The 14,307-nt window shown below is 36.4% G+C and overlaps 1 protein-coding gene across 1 annotated transcript; it reads right to left on the bottom strand.

Annotated features, from left to right (window-relative positions):
- Positions 1 to 1,723: 1,723 nt before the first annotated feature.
- Positions 1,724 to 3,925, bottom strand: LOC129573230 (octopamine receptor). Its single transcript, XM_055453567.1, has 2 exons — positions 3,631 to 3,925; positions 1,724 to 3,469 (listed from the first exon to the last, which is right to left on the bottom strand). The coding sequence occupies exon 2, from the start codon at positions 3,149 to 3,151 to the stop codon at positions 1,724 to 1,726; it is 1,428 nt and encodes a 475-aa protein (XP_055309542.1). The 5' UTR covers positions 3,152 to 3,469; positions 3,631 to 3,925.
- Positions 3,926 to 14,307: the final 10,382 nt, after the last annotated feature.

The following is a 14,307-nucleotide window of genomic DNA, read 5'->3' as shown; positions in this document are numbered from 1 at the left end:
AACATGCAATATTGTACGATGTTTTTGAAATGAAAATCATGTATTTTCAAAGCAATTGCCCAATTAAATGGGCAGATTTTTTATTTTCTAAGCTAATTAGATCATAGCGAATATTTTAATACCAAAATCTGCCGTATTGGGGAAAAAAAAGTATACTTTTCCGTGTAGCGCGAACAAAACCGCGAATCAAGCGATCCGCCCAATTAAATTGAAACAAGTAGAACAATTGTGATGGAATATGTTCTGAAGATGATAATTTTATGAAAATCTGACGTACACAGAAAAAAAAGTTGTTTGTACGATCAGCTCTTGGTCTATAAAATAAACCTCAAACACAGCTCAACTCAAATGTTTTAATACAGAACATTTTACAGTGAACTAAGGATATGCAAAGCCGATTTCACTACACAGAATCGCTATTGTGTATTTATGCGTTTCGCTTAACACAACGCGCGAAAAATATTAGATAATTTTGGACTCTGAACATTGAACGCGTTGAACGTTGAACGTTGAACGCATCGCGTGAAAAATATCTGTTATTTTTATGCGATATTTCTATCCCATATGAATAAAAATATCCCATAGTAATCTCTGTAAAAAAAACTCGTTTACCTATCTTGATCTTGTGCTGACCTGCTATCCCCATAAACAAGCCACAGACATGGCTTTTGGTGCTTGGTTTGAAGCCGGCTAGAAGTTTTGGATGGGCAGACTGTCGAAAAACGAGATTTCCCAAAACAATTCACCATAATGTGAAATTTAAATATAGAGGGTGTCCGTAAACTGATATTCTTGCCTATTTGAACCCAAAAATGGTCAAAAGTGCTTGCTTTTTATTACTGTTTTAGACTTTTTGGACCATTCTCCAAAACTTTTGCCTTATTTGACCCACGGTTTAACGTGAAATATTCTTAAATCACGCATTTGAAATTTAAATATTGAGAATATACGAAAAATGATATTTTTGCATATTTGGACTCAAAAACCGTACCAAGTGATTAGGTTTTTTGCTAATTTAGAATTTTTTGGCCATTTTTCACAACTTTACTTTATTTGTTTATGGTTTGGCCTGAAAAATTCTTAAATCACGCATTTGAAAGTTCAATTTTTAGGATTCAACCAAATTCGGGAAAATCACGATTTCAAAGCCCCATAACGCATATCGAGTGTACTCATAAGGTTAGTTTTTCTTGTTTTCGACCAAATTTTATGTTTTGACTATTGGCTTTAATTTTTTGGCCGTTTTCGCAAAGTTTAAACTTGATTTTGAAATGCCTAAAACATAAGAGTGTAAAAATCGTGCATTCAAAACCCCAAACCGTGCAGCCATCACCAAAAAACTGTTGTAAGTGCTGTGTTGTAAGTGCTTACTGTGCTATGGCTACCAAAATTCAGATTTAGTAGTCGCGCGGCCAAAATCCGGAGAGCCACGGCAAGATCTCGTTTGGAAATTTCAAATAGAATTTTTCATAGCTAGAATCAAATCATGATAGACCGGTCAGATTCAGTATTCAAAATCTTTTACTAGTACTGAATTTCAGTATGACTTGTATTAATCGACAATTATATTTCCTCGTAGTCTAGTAAAATAATTTCGATAGCTTATATAATATAGTTCAAATTATTATTTAATTTTAATAGAAATAACTATAATCAAATTTTTGAAAAAAATATTTTTTGAACCACTTATGCGTTTACCAATCCATATAATATCAGGGTTACTTTAAAATTTAATTCCCAGTAATTTTTTAAATGCGCGTCGGTAGTCTAGGTTAAAAATCGTGTAAATAATCGGATTAAGTGCCGAATTTATATAGCCTAGCCATGTCAAAAAATCGATAAGTTCATCCGAAGGGCAGCATTTTCGACAAAAGGGTTTGATAATATATAGAATAAAAAATGGCACCCAACATAAAATGAAAACCCCCATTATTATACCCAATGTTCGGGCGGCTCTTCTTTCCTTTGACAACGAAATTTTCTGCTTTTCTTCAATGAACTGATACACGGTATTTGCTTTTTTAGTCATTGTTTCCGTACGATTCATATGATGGTGGCCTTTGTAGAGTGAACAACTTTGATCCACATCGTCGTTTTCATTTATTTTCATGCTCTCTGTTGAATGGTCATTTAAATCGGTTGCTGAATCGTCGTTTATCATCATCGGCTTCAGCAAATGGTCCGTGTGCTTTTGCTCGTGCTTGATGGAGTCTTTGGCTTTGTTACGTTTTTCTTTTTTCCGCCGTTTTTCCATGTGCTTAGATTTATGAGTTGTTACTTTTGGATGTTCGTTGTGATTCGTTTCACTACTAATTGATTCTTGATCTTGCTGCGTTGTAGGTATTGGTTCTTTGCCACTTGCAACAGCTGCTGTTAAATTCATTGCATTTATGCGAGAAGCACGAGCACGTTCCCGTAAACGACGTCTTGTTGCGATATAAATTTCGATGTAAACAATAGTCATAATTATTAATGGTATGAAAAATGAACCCAATGCTGAATACACCCGATATCCCGGATTCGAGTTCAGTGTACATGGGTGCTTTTGACTATCAAATACGTCTGGCCAGTCATTCCACCCAATTAATGGAGGAGACGAGATTACGAGAGATAAAATCCATACACCTCCAATCAACATTAAAACACGTTCAACAGTTCGCTTTTGAGCATAGTTTATGGGATCAGTAATGGCCCAATATCTGTCTAAAGCTATTGCACACAAATTCAGAATGGAAGATGTACAACAGAGTACATCGCAGGTCAACCACATCTTACACAAATGAATACCGAATATCCATCTGCCGATCATCATATTTGCCACGTTAAATGGCAGTACGAGAATAGCTACGGTCAAATCGGCAACTGCGAGTGAAATAATGAAGAAGTTCTGTACTATTCGCAGTGGTTTGTATGTAAATACGCTCAATATGACCAAAACATTTCCGATTATTGTTAAAATGATGATGAATGAGAGTATGATTGTGAATAAAATTGCTTGCCATTGTGGCACAGCCAAATCGATTCCAATCACCGAGCTAGGATATCGAATTTTTATGGGCGTTGAACATATATCTTGCTCAGATTTATTAATTGCCAACGTTATGGCAGTTGCTATACCTACTTCCGTTACTATTTCCGTATCGTTCCACATTTTGAAATAACTTTCGATTGGCAATTGTTTTTGTTGTCCTTTGACGATATTCAATGCTAACTTTGTTAAGTCTAACTTGATAATATTTTCGGTTGAATTGGAGTCAGAAGATTTTTTTTATTTTATGTTTTATCTAATAGATTATTAGCGTTACGAGTCATCATTGTTGTCTAGATCAAATGAGTATATTTCACTATCCATGATATAACACGTGCGAGCATTCTTACATTCCTCTGCAGGCACTGTATCTAATTGGCATGTCTGCGTCATGAATTCCCGCAAATTCGTCTTTATGTATTTGATACGAGCTTCGTAGAGCTACAAAGAAAAGAGACGAAACAATCATTAAATAGATCACTAAACTGAAAGGAATTTTTGCTATGCTTTGATCTACAGGGGTATAAAAATATAAAAGGTACAATGCGGTAAACAAAATTTCTATTAATTGGCACATAAATTCAATTTTATAAAATATTTACTAAGACATCGCCTTATATCAGTGGGGCGACGTCAAAAAAATTGCTTCGCAGCGCCGAGTACTGAAACACGATGAACGACGATGTGTATGCGAAAAAGTCCGATGTGCAAACAGCACGGCTGCACAACTGCTTTCTGTGCGACGGATTTTGTTGAGTAGCCCGAATTTCGTGATGACAGTTCGTCTCTGTTTACATTTTTCGTTTGCTCCAAATTGGTCTTTCTGCATTTGTTCGATCGGATATTTTGATAAATTCAGATAATTTATCATGTGAATTGCATCAATGGCAGTGTTGAATTCCTGTGAAAATGGAATCCGATGTGAGTGAATTTCGACCATGGCATGGAGTGAGATAAAAAAAAATCAACAGCAAAAAATGTATACATTTTGACGTTTAATATGCACACAAGTGAAAGTTTTTTTTTCGAATTGAGTTTTTGGTGATATTTGTGGTTCCTTCTCTCGCTCGCTCATTTGTTGTTTAATTGACAAACAATAGGTACATACGGTTTTTCCAGTGAATTCAAAATTACCAATGCCATTTTACCAACATTTTTCAAACATTGTTGATAGTTCGGTAATTCGTCGAATTGCCGAATTTACTTTTAATTTTCCCGATTTGATTTTGAGTTAGCAACTTGATATGTGATTCTAATAATCAAGAATTTTATTGTTATGAGTGGTTATGAGTGCCTAAAGTGGATAAAATTTAGTATGAACAATTTGATGATCGTGAATATCAATATTGGTGATTGGTGTGTTTTAGTTTCCCACCACTGCGGGAGTACTCGGCGCTGTAAGCAGTACATCAGTGCTGTACGCTTATGTCGCCCTTCTGCCTTATACAGTCATGGAAATTTAATTGGGACCGGCATTGAAATTTCAGTTTTTTCCCATTAATTCTGTTATTTTACAAAAAAATATTCATGAAATGATGTTTATGAGAATATTTGAAGTTTTTATAAATGGACTAGACTATCAATTTCATTATTTTCGGTAATGGATATCATTTATTGATGAAATTGCCCAAAAACTGCGGGAAAAATAATTAAGACCTTCCATACAAAAAATGACAAAATTTTTCGAAAAATCGGAAAATTTATCATTTGTTTGACAAAATTCACTCCACCGATGGTCGTATTTAATTGAAATACATTTTTTCCACATTACCATTTAATAGATTTCAAATTTCTTAACAAATTCGAAAAGTTACAGACCAAACTATGATTCTTCCACGATTTTTCATACAAAAAATGCTATAAAGTTTAGTTTGGTCTGTAACTTTTCGAATTTGTTAAGAAATTTGAAATCTATTAAATGGTAATGTGGAAAAAATGTGCCCGTAGTGAATTTTGATCCAAAACTCCACTAAGATTAGAGATAGCGACTTGGAGTCGTCAGCGAAGTTGTTGTATTTGAGGTTCGCTAAATTTTTGCTAAAGACAGATATCACTTATCTCTTATCAATTACGCGGAATCCGCGAAAAACGCCAAACACGCAAATACATGGTTTATAACTCAGTAATAAAACACAGACACTGAATTCACCACAAAGTTGTCAGCGGTGTTTGCAATGTCTGTCTGTATGTGTCAAATGGCGTAAACAGTGTTTATATTGTGAAAATATTAAGAACAGTATTCGTGAAAATCACAACGTGAAATCGCACAACACATTATTTTTAGTTTCAACTACGTATTTTATTTTTATTTTATTTTTATTTTATTTTTATTTTATTTTTATTTTATTTTTATTTTATTTTATTTTTATTTTATTTTTATTTTATTTTTATTTTATTTACACCGCCAAAAACTGGCTGAATGCTTTGTTTGCAGGAAAACGACTCCAAGAGTCGTGAAAAACCTGATCTTTTCGTGTTTGTACCATGCATTATTTTAATGGGCAGCTCTTGCCCATTTGGGCAGTTCTAAATCCCAAATGGGCAGCTCAAAACTCAAAAATTGGCAGTGTTTTACTTAAACTTTCTTGAAAATGGGCAGCTCTAAGCAGCTCAAAACTCAAAAATGGGCAGTGTTTTACTTAAATTGTCTTGAAAATGGGCAGCTCTAGAAATTTCTTAAAATAATGCATGGTTTGTACATACAATTTAGTGTGTGATAATTATAGTAGTAGTCTTTCTTGATTGGAATAAGTATTTGGTCTATAAACATTTTAACACAAAATAACCTAACCAACACATGGAAATGAGTAGGAAGCCGAAATGTGAACGGTCCGAAAAAGCCTAACCTAAATATCCAAAATGAAAGGCCAGTGGAAGCGTTAACATTGTAGTTGCGGCCTTAATGACTGTAAAAGTCATCAATCAATTTATCAATGAAGTGATATATTGAAGAAAAGTTTTACGTCTAATCTAACAAGTCCCTGTTGGTGTTAAAAATTTACAATTTAGTAGAGACCGAAAGACAGAAAAATACAATGAGTTTTTCAAATACATTGACGAAAGAAAATAATTTCCATTATAAAGCAATAACCGGTCAAAAGTTAATCACCAACTCAAAGGATGGCTATATCACAGTCAATGTTGCTAAATTTCCATGTAAATATCACAGGTAATATCATTATTTCTATACAGATGTGAGGATGTAAGAAAACATTTGTCAATATTTAATATTAAATTTTTGGTTCTGCTCGCCGCGTACCGACGAGACGAAGTTTGAACAGCTGGTTGAGTTTCTGAATTGCTCAGCCACTTTGTTAGCAAGCTTGCACATTTGAGGCACCTGGGCTCTGAGTTGTTTGTCCATGAGCCTGTCTTTGATTTTGAAGTAGTCAGTGTGCCGTAGTTCGCGTCCGCTCTCTCCTATTACAACGTTGCAGTACTCAAGATGAGACTGAACCAATGCGTAATATAGTGTTTTGAGCGTTTGAACGTCGGTTATGTCGAAGCAAAATCTCCTAATGAATCCAAGGGCAGCTGTCGCCCTCGATGTAATTGCGTCGATGTGTTTGACAAAACTAAGCTTCTCATCAATGATGACGCCGAGATCTTTGTGGTCCAATACGCGTTTGAAGGTAAATCACCGTATTTGTAATTTGTGTAGATGATGTCCTTTCTTTTTGTGGTGATTGTAAGGACGGCGCATTTGTCAAGGTTCAGGTGCAAATTGTTTACGTCGCACCAAACCTTCAGTTTGTCGATGGCCCGCTGTAGCACTTCCACATCCGCGCTCGAGTTGATGATTTTGGCAATTTTGTCATCATCAGCGAACAAGGAAATGAACACGCCGTCCATTTCGTTCACTATGTCGTTGATGAACAAGAGGAATAGTTTGGGTCCGAGATGACTACCCTGTGGTACGCCAGATGATACGTTGAATTCGTTCAACTCGCTGTTCCCATACTTAACACTATGACTGTTCTTCATATTTGCAACATATTACTGTAACTGGGGGACTCCAGGAACCCCAAGATACTTCATATGAAATCTGGACTGTGATAAGAGATAACAAATTAGTGTCTGAAGCAAAGTTGTAATACTCAAAGTTTGCTATAATTTTGGTGCAACAAATATTGCTTATCTCTTATCAGTTCCGCGAAAAACGCGGAAAATCGCGAAAATCGCAAAATTTTCCCACATCGTTTTAGTGAAGCTGATAAGAAGTAAGAGACTTGCCTCTTCGACAGAAATGTAGAGCAGCTTGAGTACTACAACTTCACCATAGACATGAAGTCGTTATCTCTTATCAGTTTCGCGAAATACGCGAGAAACCGCAGAAAACCGCGAAAAAACGCGTTTTTTTCCTTATCATTTTTCACGGAACTGATAAGAGATAACGAGATGGTGTCTAAGGCAAAGTTGTAGTCCTGGTTGAGTACTACAATTATTCCGATTCATTATTTCGTTATCTCTTATCAGTTCCGTGAAAAAACGATAAGGAAAATAACGCGTTTTTTCGCGGTATTTTGCAGTTTCTCGCGTAATTGATAAGAGATAACGGAATAATGAATCAGAATAATTGTAGTACTCGACTAGAACTACAACTTTTTCGCGGTTTTTCGCGGTTTTTTGCGGTTTCTCGCGTATTCCGCGAAACTGATAAGAGATAACGACTTGGTGTCTCCGGCAAAGTTGGAGAGCAGCTTGAGTACTACAACTTCGTCATAGACCGTAAGTCGATATCTCTTATCATAGTCCAGTTATAATATAAAATAGCCATGGGGCCCTGTGGTCCCCCAAGAACAACAGCGTAACATGTTTTGCGGCAGGCTGTATTTTACACATACTCACACATAACACATCGGTCAATAAGTCCCGAGCCTAACCACCAAGTGGCAACACTAATGTCAAACCCATATCATTTTCGAAAACTACAACCTTTTTTAGGAATCCAGTCAAAATTTGAGCCAAATCCGACCATCAGTTCGCTAATTACAGCACTTTAAATGAAGCAATTTTCCAATTTTCCAAAATCATGGAAAAACTGCATTTCTCCTCTCGATTTGACACATGTATTCCAGAAGAAAAACGAGCAGGAGTACCAAACCCATACTATGATTAGTTTATGGCATCCTTAGACTTTCGAAATCAATCATTAGATATGGAAGAATTGAATTTATGCATAGCCATAAGAGCGATTTTGTCGATAAGCCTCCAAATTGTTCAAAATATGTGGTTTTGGAAGAAATCATTGCCAAAATCCGTTAAGTGATATCGGAATTCTCAAATGTGGTAGTTCATAGATTTGCTAAGGCCATAGGGCAACTAACTCAAGCTATAGTTACAACTTTGCATGGATATATGCATATGAAATACTCAATCGAAAAAGCCTTGCCGCGTTTTTTGGATATGGAGTAGATAGAACAGTTTTTTGGGGATTCGAAGCCCGTTTGGAGCTGTATAAGTAAAATTTGAATAGGGTTTTGCCTTTATATATTAGAATTAATGTATTTTGAGTTCATTTGAATAGATTCGATCTATAAATTGCGGGTAGAAATCGCCAAAAACGGTTTGTAGCGACCAAGGTCGCAAAATATGAGTTCGGGCATTATTAGTGGATTTAGGTATAGAAAAATATTCGCGAACCAGTGGGAAAGATATAAAACAACATGAAAAGTCACTTATGCATCATTTTAGACCTATCCGAATGTCAAATCTTGATAAAACATAGCAAATTTGGCGAAGAAAACTATGTTGTTCAAATGCGAGTTTCATCCAGGTCAAAGAACTGTTTATATGGTGATATAATTGAACGAAATTGGTTTCAAACTGCTTCACTAACCATTGTATTTTTTAGGTCTGGTCATTCTCTGAACTCTCCACATGAATATACTTGAATACAATGCATCAGAAGAAAGTTATACCGTTTTAACGGCAAAATTGAAGCATTTTCGGGAGTCTTTCTCTCGTATAGCTGTAACTAGCAAACTGATGGTCGGATTTGGCTCAAATTTTGACTGGATTCCTAAAAAAGGTTGTAGTTTTCGAAAATGATATGGGTTTGACATTAGTGTTGCCACTTGGTGGTTAGGCTCGGGACTTATTGACCGATGTGTTATACATATGTTTTTTTTATTCGTGTAGAGAAATGTTCAATCTATACAATGAGACTTAACTCCGCTTGGTTTATACACTGTTTAGTACTTTTATTCAACTTTAAAGTTCGCTGGGGGCCCTGGGTGCCCCAAGAACAATCATAGTGTTAACGAATTGTGTTCGGTTTGACAGGTATGATTCGATCCAAGCAAGAAGATTTTCTGGCAGGTTGAACGATCTGAGTTTCAGAATCAATCTCTTGTGGTTAACTCTGTCAAACGCTTTACTGAAGTCCGTGTAGAGAACGTCTACTTGCGCACCAGAATTTATGCCTCTCTGGGCATAGTAGATAAATTCGGTGAGATTAGATGCAGTAGATCTGGACTTCATGAAGCCGTGTTGCTTTTTGGTGATTTTGTCCCCTACCAGAGACAGAAGTTTGACGTTCACCAAATGCTCGAAGAACTTCACCACAGTTTGGAGCTTAGCTATGCAACGGTAGTTCTCTATCTTCGATCTGGCCCCCTTTTTGAAAATGGGAAATACACTCGAGCGCTTCCATTTGTCAGGGAAATGGCCAGCTGACAATGATTCACTGAAGATCTCCGTGAGTGGAGCCGCCGAATGACTCGCACAATTTTTTAGTCTCAATGGGTGCATACATATTAGTGAAGAACAAATCCAAGAGACGTTTCTTCGACTGATTACGCACATGATTTACCTGTTGAACGCTCAAGCTCATGAGTCCCCGGATAAAAGTGGCCGTGTACTCAGGTGCAAATTTAGTTGGAATCATGACTTTGTTGTCGTCGCTATCAGTCGACCATTCCACATGCGGCAAATTTTAATCACCAACAAAAATAAGTGCATCCTCTGGGTCAGATGCTATTTAATGCATGGCCGCCAAGTGTGAGTCATAGATTGATTTTGGTGAACTTGGTGGAATGTAAGCACGTATGTAAATGACGTGTGATTTAGTAGTAGCCTTCACACAAACGTATTCCAGTATTTCTCGGCCAAATGATTCGGTTTGATAATAATTTATATAAGATTTTTTGTGCTTGTATGAAACAATAAAACAAATCTTATCGTCTCTTTTTTTTCAAATCAAACACTGTTTTTGAATTCACCACAAAGTTATTGTTGACAACTGACAATTGTTTGTGGCGCTAACTGTATTTCAACTGAAATATCACTTCACTGTTCAAAATTGACGCCTTACCAATATTATTCAAGGTTTCCTGTGTGAGCGACATGATCCATTCTTGTGGTATTATAATATTTGTTTTCAGCGCAACTATATACGACAGCAAGCATTTTTCTATTTTTTTCTTTCAAAAAATGAATATGAAAACCGATATAAAGAGATTAAATTGCTTGTAAACTGAGTTATTGTTTTTCTTTTTGCTAACGCTACGTATCTTCTGAAATCCTTTCGTATACTGTGTATGCGTCGTTTGTGATTTAGCGCCCAATGTCTATTGTATCGGTGTTTGTCTGTGTGTGTATTACATAGCTAGTCATTATGCTGTGAGTATTTTTCATAGATTGTTTGTCACTTTTCACACAGATCGATGCGCCACTTACATATGGTCGTGGCCATCGTCAGTAACGTCACATTTTTTTGCACATTTTTGCTCATATCTCTTCAAAAAATAAATAAGACTCATAGTTTCTTCAGTGCATATGATAAAGCTTCCCAAGACTAATAATTCAATGGCTTGAAGTTCTGTCTATCACTTGTGCTTACGGAGTTATAAGCGTTGAAAGTCCGTCAGTAACGTCACATAATTTTGGAAGTGATTTTCGAGGTTAATTCACATTTTCGGCAAAATTAGCGAATCTTGCGATTTTTTTTCCGGGCCATAAGCAAGAATTTAAAGATAAAGGATCAAAGAAACGATAGAAATGGTGATTACGCTGGAAAATATATTTTTGGTTAAATATATATTTGGTACAGACGTTAAAGTACCGTCAGTAACGTCACACAAAAATGTCAGTAACGTCACACGTACGAATCTCAAATATGAATAGTGGGCAAATACAGCAAAAGAAGATAAAATTTATACAGCAAATAAAGAAATGAAAAATATGTGGAATCTTTATTTGTGTTTTGGTTTCCGATTAGTTTAGAAAAACATTTGATGTAAATATCACTCAAGTTTCTTTGCTTAAGTCTAAAATATTTGGCTAGTGTGAAAAAATCACAAAATGAGAAGATCTTTAATTATATCCTAGTTTTGAGGTTTCATTTATGATTGTGTTTCCACCGAGGACTTTGATTTGATGTGCAGACGAAATATCTCGAATATTCTTAGCACTTCCATAAATCTCGACAGTGTTCAAAGCGTCATTTATTGAACCAAATTCCTCCTCAGTCACTTCTTCAAGTAGTATTTTCGATGTTGTACGCTTGAATGCTTTGACGAAATCAGCCGCACTGTTGACAATGCAGTCTCGAGCTTTGATGTGGTTTCGCACTACACTTTTGACCGTGGCACCTATTCCATCGACACAGCCCTTACCATGGGATGTGGCGAAGTAATTCCAAATTATTTGGATGTTAAATTTGGCTTCGAGGTGGGCGATCATAGCAGCCATGAATCTATTCTTAAACTGGGAAGACGGTCCATGTGTCCAAATCTTCAAAATCTTCACCGAGGTAGGCAAATCCGACAGCAATTTAAATAGGAAAGGAACGATGGTATCCTTGGTATGGTTCAAATTATCTGACAGAAATACCTTTGACTGGAATATTTCATTATGATAGAACGCGGTTGTGAACAACGTTAATTGCCTCTGGTTCCAATGTGCAGATTGGACTTCGTCTTGGACTTCACATACAAAATTCTCCGCAAAATCCATTTGTAATAGAGCTTCAAAACAATATTCTACATTCGATGCTCGTGGCAGATCATGTAGATTAAACGTTTCCGATTGTTCGCGTTTTATGAAAGAGTGCTTTAAAAATTGTGGCGATATTGTTGCTATGTACGCAATGAGATCTGCAACTTTTCCATTTTCTTTTACTTTCTCGACCCGCTTCGATTGTGGATTCTTTTTCCACACCATCCAAGAAACTTTCGTGCTCAGCTGAGCTTCACCAACTGCCTCTGTTAACTTATCAACGCAAATACCGCCACATTCTGCGCATCTGCCAAACCAGCAATCCATCGCATAAAAATTTGGCGCACAAAGCCGTCTTCGTAGCTGGGCAAACTTGGAACAACCTTTTTTAATGCAGCAACGGCTTCCATAAAGTTCGTGTGGTATGAACACATGCATGTGTTGTGCGGTAAATCATTTATCGGCTTCACGTGCTGTGGTCGATGTTTCTTGAACAGACTCAAACCACAGTAGTCTAAAAATAAAACAAAAAATAAAGAACAACACAAGTCATGAAATTGAAACAAAGTATGAAAAAAATCTATTTGACATACTAAAGTTGAGATACCAAGTTCTTCGTTTTTTCGTTCTTCAGCGAACAATGCGTGTGCTTCCCGTATAGATAAAATCATGTGTCTTGTTGGGAAGAACAATTCTTCTCCTGTTTCCGGACATTTGTACTTCTTTACATCTCTGGTTTTCGGTGAAACTCGAGAAATGTCGTCGCGTTCATAAAAGTTGCGAATTTGTTTGACTAGTGAGTCTGAAAGCGATGTCCTTTTGAAACGCAGGTTTGTGACTACATTCACCACTGTTTCCTTATCGCCAGTATCCATATTTGAAACAATATGCGCTAATATTGCTCTTTTCTTGCGCGGTGAAGCGGGAAGTGCTCGTGATACCTTCTTTACTGCTTTTCCAAGTGTCTGAATGTTGCTGTAACTTTCGGCGACGACTTCACTCAAATTGCTGAGTTGACTGATTTCACTTTGGTTATCGTTTTTTGCGCTGTCGTTTTGTTTTTGTCTTTAATTTCGTGTACGTGCACGTCCAGCTGCACGCCGTTTTGCAATGGCGTTTTGCAATTGATGGGCTGTCATTTTTTTTCATCGTTCTTCTTCTTTTCCCGCAAACGTTTCATGGCTTCAACCTTTTTCTTTTTGTATTCCTCGTATTGATTGGTTGACTTCAATTTTTCTGTGTACTTTCTATCCCCAAAAAACACATTGATAAGCCGATTTCATTCTGGACAAAGGTCATTTCGAGCGATGAAAGCAAGTTTGAGTTGGTTGGTAAAAAGAAAAGACGCAAAATATACAGAAAAGTCGGCGAAGCGTTGCTGATCCAAAGCATACCGCCGGCGTAACCAAGCGATTTTTCGAAAAAACTGCAATCAATTTGTTGGATTGGGCAGCTCAAAGTGCAGACTTGAACCCGATTGAAAATCTTTGGTCCACACTCGACTCAAAAGTGCCCCCAAGTGGACGCACTAACCGTGATATCTTCTATCAAAGCCTTCTAACTGCATGGAATGATCTCCCTCTCAATTATTTGCAAAAATTGGCCGAAAGCATGCCACGCCGACTTCAAGCTGTCATTAAAGCGAAAGGAGGAAACACTAAATACTAGAAATAGTACATTTCATAACATTTTCATTCAATATTCTTCATGATTATTTAAAAAAAACAAACCGTACTCAATTTCGTCCAGCGCAAAAATGACATTCATCTACATTTTTCAATAAAAATCACGAAATCCAAAAATATTTTTCGGAATTATCTCAGTTACCATTATTTCACATAATTACACAACAAATAGTGCAGAAAAATGATTGAAAAAAATAAATTGGGTTCATGAAATATCCCGCGATACATTTTTCTGGCAGTCGTACGCTCAATTTAGTCCATGACTGTAGATCCATCCATAAATCCATCCACTCAATATCCATTGAACATCCATTGAATATCCATTGAAGATCCATCCAACATCCATTGTCCATCCATCCATTCCACACAATGGATAGATGGATTTGGGAACTTATGACCGCTAGCCTTTCACTACCGCTCTGCGATTTCTGTGAATTCATAGTGATTTTTAGTAGAAAAATGAAACACATGATTCTTGATTGAAAAACGTCAGCAACGTTACACATGTTTGGTGGCTATTTTCACAACCTTATTTACTATATATAGATAATTTTAATATTGATTCGGAACCAGACCAAAAATACTCGAAAAAAACTAATTCATTTTATTTCTTTACCCACTAACTCAAGCGTCAAAAAACTTTTTCAAAAATTT

Source organism: Sitodiplosis mosellana, unplaced genomic scaffold (assembly GCF_009176505.1).
Source record: "Sitodiplosis mosellana isolate CC-2019 unplaced genomic scaffold, AAFC_SMos_1.0 Smas_scaffold_6026, whole genome shotgun sequence".
NCBI classification, from domain to species: Eukaryota; Metazoa; Arthropoda; class Insecta; order Diptera; family Cecidomyiidae; genus Sitodiplosis; species Sitodiplosis mosellana.
Note: the sequence above shows the minus strand (reverse complement) of the source record. Positions and strands in the feature narration are given on the sequence as shown.